The 10,659-nt window shown below is 45.8% G+C and overlaps 1 protein-coding gene across 1 annotated transcript in view; it reads left to right on the top strand.

Annotated features, from left to right (window-relative positions):
* Nucleotides 1-10,659, top strand: part of C6H1orf105 (chromosome 6 C1orf105 homolog) — a 50,931-nt gene that overhangs the window by 16,335 nt on the left and 23,937 nt on the right. Inside the window, exons 3-4 of the mRNA XM_005363960.2 lie at nt 270-357; nt 8,044-8,121. Coding sequence (XP_005364017.1) covers nt 270-357; nt 8,044-8,121 — 166 coding nt within the window. The remainder of the gene's footprint in view (nt 1-269; nt 358-8,043; nt 8,122-10,659) is intronic.

Genomic DNA, 10,659 nt, shown 5'->3' with positions numbered 1-10,659 from the left:
AGAGAGAGAGAGAGAGAGAGAGAGAGAGAGAGAGAGAGAGAGAGAGAAGCCAAAGTGGCCTAAGAGGACTGAGTGTATGTGGGAGTGCTCCATGGCCTGAGCCCCATGACCCGAGCCTGCATGGCCTGAGTCTTGATGGCCCGAGCTATGCAGAACTATAGAACTGGAGCAGGAGGCAGTGCAAGTCCTCAAGCCGTGTCTCTGAAACAGCTGGGACCTCCATGGCTTGGAGACTCTGATTCTAACTTCCTTTTGCTTTCATCACTCAGATATCATGCCTCTGCCACTGTTCTGACTTTATCCAAGAAGGATATGGATTTGCCAAATTTGCTTCAGGTTCCAGATGTCATATTGAAGGTACTCAGAATGTTTTAATTGAATTACACTGTTGTCTTGACTCGAGCGTAGAATGTTTCGTGAACACTATATCTTTTCCTTGATCCCTAATATAGACTGTGAATGTATTTCCTGTCGCCTTAACAAGAGTCTGTGCCTGGCACATCATCAGTGCTCAATGAATATTTATCTGTTTAATTACATGAATTTGTATCACCACAAATAAAACCAGGTTTTATTTGTTCTTACCCTGACTCAAGTATTTTAGTATTCCAGTATGCTATAACTAAAAATAAATAATGTTAGAAATGCCAGAAAGGGAAAGCAGAAATTATGGAAGAGTCTGCCAGAAGCCCTTCAGAGACAGCATCTCGGCATCTAATGAGATCGTTTCTGGTTTCTAGAGACACTAACCCAGCCTCTTCCCAGCCCCCAGGAATTATGGCTGTCTTCCCCAAACTAATCCCTACACCTGTGGGGCTTTCTGTTTAAAACTCCCACACTTCCCCTCCTCCCGCAGAAATCCCATACAACTGATTGCTGGTGGCCCCTCGAGTCACTGTGTGGCGCAGAGGCATCTGAGCTGAGGTGCTGGAGCTGTCAGCACTTGTAGAGGGAGGGAAGGACACACCTGGTGACATTAGGAATTCTTTCACTTGTAAGGCTGTAGGCATTCTCGCATTCTCGGGGCTATCGCAAGGACATGTCTGAGGGAGCGTTCCCGTAGCACTTGGCCAAGTGCCCAGCACGTAGTATGCGCTCAGTTACCATAAGCAACAGTTATTAGGAGCCCTCATGTCAGTCCCTGAATGCTAACTGAACCCTTTTTATTTATTCTAACATGATACAGAAAAGAGTAGCTCGTTTGCAGCCCACAGAAATAGAGCAGGGGCAGGCTAGATGAGATGAGTCTGGCCATACGGAAATATCAGAGAGTGGCGCAAAGTGCTTGACATGGTAGTAGGGACGGTCACTCCAGGCTGGGAGGGGTGCGGAGAAAGGGAGGAAGTGGAGCCTGCATGGCTTGAAGGTAACACATTTACACCTATAATCCTGAGCCAGTTTAGAGAAAGAGCAAAAGAGATTCAGGGAAAGGACGGAATATCAGAAAGACGCGGAGCCTGAGAGTACAGGAAATGCTTGAAGAGTACCCAGGAGTCAGGCAGAGCTCCACGGAAGGGGAGCAAGCCTGCTGTGCCCAGCCAGAGCACAGCCAACCCGTAAAGCCACGAACTGTGAGCAGACATTCCAGTAGTCCCCCTCACACCCTGACCTAGCCTGGCTGCTATGACAGCCTGCTGAGGGGAGAGAAGGGAGCAGAGACTGACCACAGACATGAAGCTTTCACGCCCCAAATCTAAGCTATTTAGACAAGCTCTCATCTGCTCTCAGCTGCCTGTTCCACTCGGCAGAGGTCTGCTCAGCGTCTCAGTGCACAGCCTAGACACTAAGACACCGATGCACCCCGTGGCTTTCCTAAAGACGACTAGAAGCCTTCCTCTAGTCTAGCCTAGCATTTGGTGTATGCAATACTAGTGTCTGGCCACTAGAGGGAAGTTAGGAGCAACAACCTTCAGCAGCCTGACTAACAACAGTTCTGAAAGACCAATCTCTGGGCAGACCTAAGAGGAATCCCAAAAGCCCTGCTTCCAGCAACAGTGAGAAATCCATGGGGTTTGCCCTCATTTTCGTCTTACTAGGGTCTTCCCCTTCACTGCTGTGTGTGAGAGAAAGGTTGGAAGGGTCTCTGAGGAGTCTAGGATCCTTGTTCTGTTAGGCACCACGCAGTGCCTGAAGTCAGACCTCCAGAGTATGCTATGAGCTACCAATTCTTGCCACATGTAGCAGGCTCAGCAGCTGCTCCTTCCCAGACAGAAGCTATGTGGTGCCTCAAGGGAGTGGAATGTTTTGTGGACACTGGATATTCTTCTTTATCCCTAAGCCAGGGACCTGCCAAGAAACTGCTAATCATTGCGATGCCAACCAGGGGTCCTGGGCACTGTATAGGTGCAAAGGTTCCGACACCTGGCTCCCTTCCTCTTCTCCATCAAGAGTCAAGGGGCACGATTTGAACTCTCACATTCCACAGGAGCATTCCGCACTTGTCTTGCAGGGGCCGTGCAGCAGCTGCAGCTACAAGTGTGCCAGAAGCAGACAGAGAGCAAAGACAGGCAGGGCAGTCTGGGAGTGGGAGTGGGCGGCAGACAGTAAGAACAGGATGTATAGAGAGAGAGGGGTCTAAAACAATACCCATGGGGGTGGATAATGGGGAAAGCTTTCAAATGAAGGCAGGAAATGAAACCTAAACATTCCCTCAAATGTTTACCAAGCAGAATTTTCACTAGCCACACTTGTCTAGCATTTCACCTTGTGAAGGAGCCAGAAGCTCACTTACTCTATGTTGGGGGGAAGGAAGTGCATGGGTGAACTGGGCTAAGGCACCTGGAGGCTCTCAGCCTCCTCTGGCAACCTGTGGGGGCCGAGTATGAGCTAGCCAGGACTTGCAGGCTACACACTGATGCCCTCTGTCAGTGCCTTCCCCCAATGGCTCTCCCCTCTCTTTGATCCGACTTTGCTTTTCTGACCTAATGAAGTAAGATTAAACATGACAGTATTATTTATTTTGCTTTTAGCAGGGCTGTGACAAAAAGCTTTGGCCGAAGCCATTGCTCAATATCAGAGGGTGAGCTGGGAAACAATAAAAGATGAATCCCATTTTCTCACCACTAAGATCTCTTCAGCAGCTATCTCTCCTTGATTCTAAATTGTGAAAGTCATGGCCACCAAAAAAACTACCTCATATGGTCCTAAGTCCTTTTCCTGTTTATATTTATCAAACATGAAACTATAAAAACAATTTTAGAATAATGAGTCTGATTGCTATAAAATGATGGTGGTCACAGAACTTAAATTTGAATAATAGTAAGTCCGGATAATAGATACCTGGTTCTTTATTGTATGTTTAATATTTTTTCTAGTGAATACTGGGCGGAACTTTTGTACTTACTCTTTGATGGCAGTCATGGATATTTTCAGATAGAGGGGAAGCTGTAATTATTTTATGGGTTTTCTGGAACAGTAAACTGACAACCCTTTCCGTCTTTAAAGGGTATTCTGACAAGTATGCCCTCAAGTAGACTCTAAGGACCCACTGTTACCCTGAGGGGAAGAAATAATCTGTCTTTGACCCTTTTATAAAAAAGAAAAGACAAAATTTTCTACCTCTGCACCTAAGTGAATGAGTTACCAGATAGGCCTCTTAGACTTTGTGGCTCCTGTTTCCTCAGTGGCTTACTTGAGAGAGGAAACCAGAAAGGTCCCTGTCAGCTAAGTCAGGAGTAAATCAGAAAGATCCCTGTCAGCTCAGTCAGGAGTAAACCAGAAAATTCCCTGTCAGCTAAGTCAAGAGTAAACCAGGTCCCTGTCAGCTAGGTCAGGAGTAAACAAGGTCCCTGTCAGCTCAGTCAGGAGTAAGCAAGGGAAAGCAGTAGATGTGGTGAAGGGCAGAAAGGACGTAGGCAAATTATCATTATCCCGAAATCAAGCTGTCTATTTTTAAAACCACCATCTGGCACTTACATGTTCAGTTTTTGTTATGTAAACAGGTGTGTGTGTGTGTGTGTGTGTGTGTGTGTGTGTGTGTGTGTGTGTGTGTGTGAGTGAGGATGGGAAGAATGAAATAAACTTCAAGTTCTTTATCAAGCCAAAATCTTGGGCCTTGAACAACATTTTAGGAACCTCAGGAAACACTGTCCTAAAATAAGATCTTACAGTTGTGAAATATAAAGAGGAATCTTCAACATCTGGGGGCTGGTTGACATCTGGTTACACCTCTTTGGGCTTTTTACAGGTTTAACAGGTTCCTGTTACTACTTCTGTCTGCTGTCTCGAGGGTAGCTGCTCAGGAAACAAGAGACACTTTAACGTTTCAGTGTCTCTCACTGGGGAGATGATATCACCAGGAGCTTGGCGCTGGGCCTGGCCAGTTCTCTCTCCCTTGCTGCTGCTTCTGCTATACCAGCCTTAGGAAGAAGAGTGAGGTGGGATGGTGCAGGTCCGAAAGACCTTGGTTCCATGGCTGGGAAAGAGCGCATGACCAAAGGAAAGGAGCCCTCTCGCACATGGAATCCAAAATGGTTTATGTCAGCTTTAGATTTGCCTGGTGCTGCTGCCTCTGAGCCTACTTACCCTCCAAATAAAGAGGAACAGAGCAACTCTTCTTGGAAGCAAGACTGGCTGATTGTGGGTCCGAGCTGAGGCATGGCCAAGATTAGCTTTGCTCTTCAGGCACTGAAGTGGCGGGTTAGCAATCCACTTCTGTCCTTTTGGTCACAGGGACCATCAGGAGGGACTGCGGGGCCCAGAGAACTTTCAGTATTGGCTGACATCACCCAAGTAGCAGAACTCGGTCTAGAATGGAGCCCTTCAGTCTCCTGGCCTGTGATTCTCTGCAGCACCTTACACAAAGAATAACACTACTGTCCTGTAAGATCTCTGTGATACAATGTCATAACAGCAATCTTTATGTATATGTCTATATTTGCATCTGTTAATTCAAATGACTCATCATGACTCATTCATTCAATATTTAGGTTGTATACCTGTGCCCATTACAGTCTTTAGGAACAGTGTACAAGGCATAGTTCTTGCAGCTAAGTAACTCTTAGCTGGTGGTGGGAGCAAAAAGATTGTTTTGAATAAATCAAACTGCAAAGAAAGTTTCATCAAGTCTATACTGGAATAGAGAGGTAGGCATCCAACTCAATCTAAGAGGGTGATAAAAGACAGAAAAGGATGTGGGCTTTCTGAGAAAGTGTGAGAGCTAATGTTGTCAACTGGCCAGAATCTAGAATCACCTGAAGACCGTGTTTGCCCATTGTGTTAATAAAGATGGGGAGACCTGATGATTGTGAGGGGAAATCCCAAACGGAGCACTAGCATGCAAGCATGCACTAAACTCTGCTTCTTGACTCTTAATGCAGTATCCCCAACTGCTTCAGTTCCCTGTCATCTTGACTCTCTGCCACGGCTGCCTGCACCTTGGAACTGTGGGCCAGAGGAAACCCTTGCATTGTGCTCATCAGTGTATTTTATCACAGCAGTGGGGTGAAAGCTGTGCCTTAAAGGGTAATGAATTAACAAGGACAGATCAAGAATCTAGAGAATAGTTTAATCCTTTTGATGTCAAAGATTATAGCTACTGTTGTTCTGGAACTATATAAGTAATGCCAGGGTGGGTAGTAATTGCTCCTTGGGGACTTCACTAATATATTTGCCCCATGGCTTGTCACCAACTCTGATCCCAACCCATGAATGGCCTCGTAGTATTCTATTAGGTGGCAAGAAGTCTTCAAATGTGGGAGTAACTGATAACAGAGAAGATAATATACAGATGCTTCTACTCCAAATGAGCCAGCCCAAAGATTTCCTCATAGCTGCTACCCTCCATCCAAGTCTTCTTAAACCTCAACCCACCACCAATGTCCCTTCTCTTTGTTCCCTGTTTTCTTTCTAAGGTCCCAGAGATATCACTGATGCTTTGGGTGGCAGTTTTTGGCGGAGCCTTAGCTACAAGGTAGAGCACCTCTGAGTGCCCGGGAAGTCATGGCAGAGAGCTGATTCAGTTCAAAGCCAAGGAGCATACACAGAGAGCTTACTGACCAGTCCCTCTTCTCACCCAAGCCTTTCTCCCACCAGGCAACTAGAATTTTCTAACCCCCAAGGATGATTTGCTTGGTTACTCTCCCAGGTTTTGCACACTGTTTTCTGGGCCTGCAGTGCCTTCCCCTTTTCTCATGTACCGGAAAAGTGCCACATCTGTTGACCTGTTCCTCTTCTCAGACCCTCCCCTCTGCTTATTACTCCCAGGGAACTCAGCAGTGACCCCCAGCTTCACTGGGGCCTCCTGCAGTTGTTTCTGTCCTAGAACCATCAACACTGCTACAGTCTGACTCTAAAGTGACCCCCCCAGAAGTTTGGGGTCCAGTACTCCAGTTTATGGCACCACAGGGAAAGCTGCGGAACCTTTAGAAAGCCAGTCCCAGCTGGAAGTCAGAGCACTTGGGACTGAACTTGGAGAGTTATACCTATCCCTGGTTCTGCATGAGCTGTCTGCTTCCTGGTCCACTGTCATGAGAAGTTGTTGCTACCAACATCTCTTGCTGTAGTGGACCAAATGACTCTGTTCTGTCTCCCCAGCCGTGATGAACTGAAATCCCCCAAAAACAGAATAAACATTTTCCTTACCCATGTCTGTCGGGTACTTTGTCATAGTGCAGAGCAAGGTAACTAATACAGCAGCGGTGCTTGGGCATGCTAATTGCTGGACCACGAGAAGCTGTCTTATTTACCTAGGGTTACCTAATGAATAGTGAATTTGTATTGTCTTCACATCTTCCTGAGAACTTTGTATTATTTATGTATTATATATGGCACCACCCCATATATAGTGACCTCACAAGAAATATTGCTTCTTAAATTATTGAGTCTACCCATCTGCATTCATGCTCTTACCTGCCAACCCACAGTGTTAATACCGAGCTGATTCTTTATCGTGTCCTATAAAGACGAAGCATATTTTAAATATTTGTCCGAAGAATCCAACTTTTGTCGGTAGTATTCAGTCTTCAAACTCCAAACGCCATGTACCTCTCAGGATGAAAGTACCTGTGATCAGTGGGCAAAGGTCACCTCCAGCGCACACTAACCATGCTGGGTAGATGTGTTCATCCTTTCCTGTCTCCCACACCTCCCAGGGCAACAGGAATGAGTCAGGACATACACGGGTTGACCCGAAGGAGAAAGCTTAAGTTGACAGTCTTGTTTGCTTGTCTTTGTGGCGCTCTTCCCGCCTATGCGCTATACTTTCTGTGGGTGAATCGCATTACTCTGACACCAGTGTGCATCAGAAGGTGCTAGATCAAACCTCCAATGTAATTTTAGATTCAAACTCTCATCTGCCTCCTAAGGAAACCTCTCCAGACATGTACGTTAGAGCCCTCTGAGCCCTCGGTTCAGGTATAAATGCTCTGAGGCTCTCCCCCATTCTGCAGGAAGTCAGAAAGAAAGCAGTCTGTACAGGGAGCAGAAGGGCGTCCCATCCTCCTTCCACTAGCTCTCCCTTTGCCTTGGTTGGCACAGCCTTGCTTTCCCAACGAGGGGCTCACAACACATATACAGCTCTAGTTCCGCTGTGGCTTAATGCTCGCTGCACAGAGGGACTGCGGAAAGATTTATGGGAAAATCTTCATGGAGTCAAAAGGTCCCGGGTCACTTGGTGAAACTTGTTTCAAAAATGGGGGAATGTGCTGCCTGTAGGGAAACACAGCCCTTCTGCCACATATGCACAGGCTAAAAGGCAGAGATCCTACTGTATTTTATTTCCTAATCCACAGGGATAGCTATCCTTGCATTTCTGTCACTGTATACAGCAGCCCCGAGGCCAACACCTTGTCTGTAGTCGCTCCCTCCTGCTTAAGCCCTTTCTGAAGCTGTAAAGTACAGCAAATCCCAGACTAAGCAGCCACTCTAGAGCGGCTAAAATAAGAATACCCATTTCATTTTTATGAAAGGAAGTTCCCCCCCTCCGTGTTTTTAACTCTTTTTCTGCCCTGAGTATCTGTCTTATCTGCTCCTCACTCCTATCTGTTCTGCCCTGAGTATCTGTCTTAACCTCTCCTCACTCCTTTCTGTTCCCTTTCCCCATAGGCCAGAAAATGCGAGCATGAAAATCTGTCGCCCAGGAACAAGCAACTGTACCACTCCACATGTCGAGAAATGAAAACGGTAGGCAAACAGAGAGGAAGTTCCCAGGTACAGAACTCCCCCTCCCTCCACTGAAGCTCTGTACAAAGACATAGTGATGGGGTCCTTTACAGGGAAATCTGACAGAGCCAACAAAGGAGGCTGTGGGTTCTGAGAGCAGCATCTGTTGGTACAATATAAGCCACTCTCTCCATTTCAGGAAGCCAAAAGTGAACCAGGATAGGTAGAGATGAGATGAGCCATTCTGGGGCTTGTCATTAGCTACACAAACACAGAGATTCTGAGGGATGTGGAGCTGTTCCTCAGCATGACATCACCACAATACACACACACACACACATACACACATGCACACACACGCATGCTCATGCACACACACATAACACACACACATACACACAATGCACACATGCATGCAAATGCACACACAACACATACACATACACACAACACATACACGTACAACACACATACATGTACATGCACACACATACACGTACACACAATGGACACACACATATGTACATGCACACACATGCGCACACAGACATACACAAAGTCATCTCCACTATTGTAATTATGAAATAAGCTGCTTGCTTTGGAGTTAGTCATTAATTCAGTCTGAGCCTCGGAAGAAGGCTGGAGAGAGGTTCTGCAGTAGCTTTGGCCGGCCAGAGCTGTCCCTTGACCTGAATAACTATAATTTGTAATGGAAAATAGTGGAAAGGAGGGATGCTATGGGAAAGGAGATCCGGGAGGAAAAGGGCAGTGCTGCCACACATCGGAGTTGCTACTGAAAAGAGGGTTAGGATTAGGGTAGCATGGCTATTAGGATTAGAAGAGGGATTTGACTTGATTTAAGGGTGATTTAGCTGACTGTTAGGTGCAGGTGAGAAAGGACCACTTTAAGTCTGATATCCACTAATGCTCCTTTGACAAGGGTTAAAGGATGAGGGGCCCAGGGAGCAGACGGATAAGGAAGGACTCTGAGCTGAGTGACAAGTGAGGGTGAGTTGAGTGAACCTCTGTGTGGCCGAAGCTCGTGGCAAACGCTGCTCTCGGGGTTGCCATCTGTTGGTTTTCCTCACGCCAGGGACCAGTGTTCAACGTGAGCATTGCCTGTGGTCTGGGCTGGGATTTCTCGTGCTTTCATTCCTGAAATCACATTTAGAGTACCCTGACCTCAGGCTAAACTGGCCACGGCCAACTGGAACACTTGGGACTTCAGAAGCTCCTGTTCTCAAGACCTCTTCCCTGACCTTTGCCCCAGCTCAGACCTGAGAGGAGTAGACCCGTGTGCCCATGGCTTCCCTGCTGGCTACAGCTGCTACAGTCATAGCCTTCCAACAAAATGGTGCCTAGGAACACTTCCTGATTGCTGTCAGAGCTGGCTGAGAAACTGGAGAAAAACAGCAAGCACGCCTGGCATGCTAGCCTCGCCGTGCCATGGAAAGGGACTGTTGACTGCTGTAGTTTCTCTCTTACCCATGCTTCCTTAACCGCTCCTTCATTGAAGACAGCAGGGGAGGATGTGACCACCCCTAGCAGAACTTTATCAGCATAGTGAAAGGTATCCACCACAACACACACACATAACATCACGCTTAAGGACCAAACACTAGATGATTTCCTAAGAGCAGACATGACAGGATGTCTATCTACACTAATTCTTCCTTCTCAAGACTGTGCTGCACATTCTAGCCGGGGCAACAAGAAAAGCTGCAATGGTCTGTCACAGTTGCTAAATAAGAGCCATACATCAGAAACAAAAAAGCAAAACTATTTCTATTTACAGATGGTGTGATTTTATATAGAAAACACCCCCAAGACAGACAGACAGACACACGCATGTGCAAACACACATACACCTATGACAACTAATAAATTAGTAAAATATGGTTTATGAACACAAAGTATGTAAATACCAAATTATTTCTATACACTAATAGCAATTCCAAAATAATATTCTCATTTACAAGAGTATCAAAACGAAAGTAAAATACACTAAAGAAAAATAGATGAGATCAGCACATTAAATTTTTTTAAATTATGTAAAGTAATTAAGGAAGACCTACTAAATGAAAAAACATGCCATCTTCATGGATTAGAGCATTTACTATTATAAAGATGGTGATTCTCCTCAAATTTATCTATAGTTGTGACCATTTAAAACCCAAACAGCCTCTTTGTAGAAACTGACAAGCAGATATAAAAGTTTATGTAAGAATTAAAGAGATGCAAAATAGCCAAAACAGTCCTGAAATAGAATAACAAAGTTTGTGAGCTCACAGCCTAATTTTAAAACCCACTACAAGGCTACAGTTAGGACAATGTGGTATTGATACAAGAATAAACATGTTGAGTACTGGAATGAAATTGAGATTTCATAATTAAATCCTTGCCTTTCATAACAATTGACCTGTTAAAACAAGGATGCTATCATAATCAGGAAAATTCATCTCAATAAAAGCGCCGGAACAGGGCCTGGGCAGTTTGGATGCTCAACTTACTGAACCTGGATGGAGGTGGGCGTCCTTGGACTTCCCACAGGTCAGGGAA

The sequence above is a fragment of the Microtus ochrogaster genome (assembly GCF_000317375.1).
Source record: "Microtus ochrogaster isolate Prairie Vole_2 chromosome 6 unlocalized genomic scaffold, MicOch1.0 chr6_random_2, whole genome shotgun sequence".
Lineage (NCBI taxonomy): Eukaryota > Metazoa > Chordata > Mammalia > Rodentia > Cricetidae > Microtus > Microtus ochrogaster.
The sequence above is the reverse complement of the archived record's forward strand: the minus strand, read 5'-3'. Positions and strand labels throughout refer to the sequence as shown.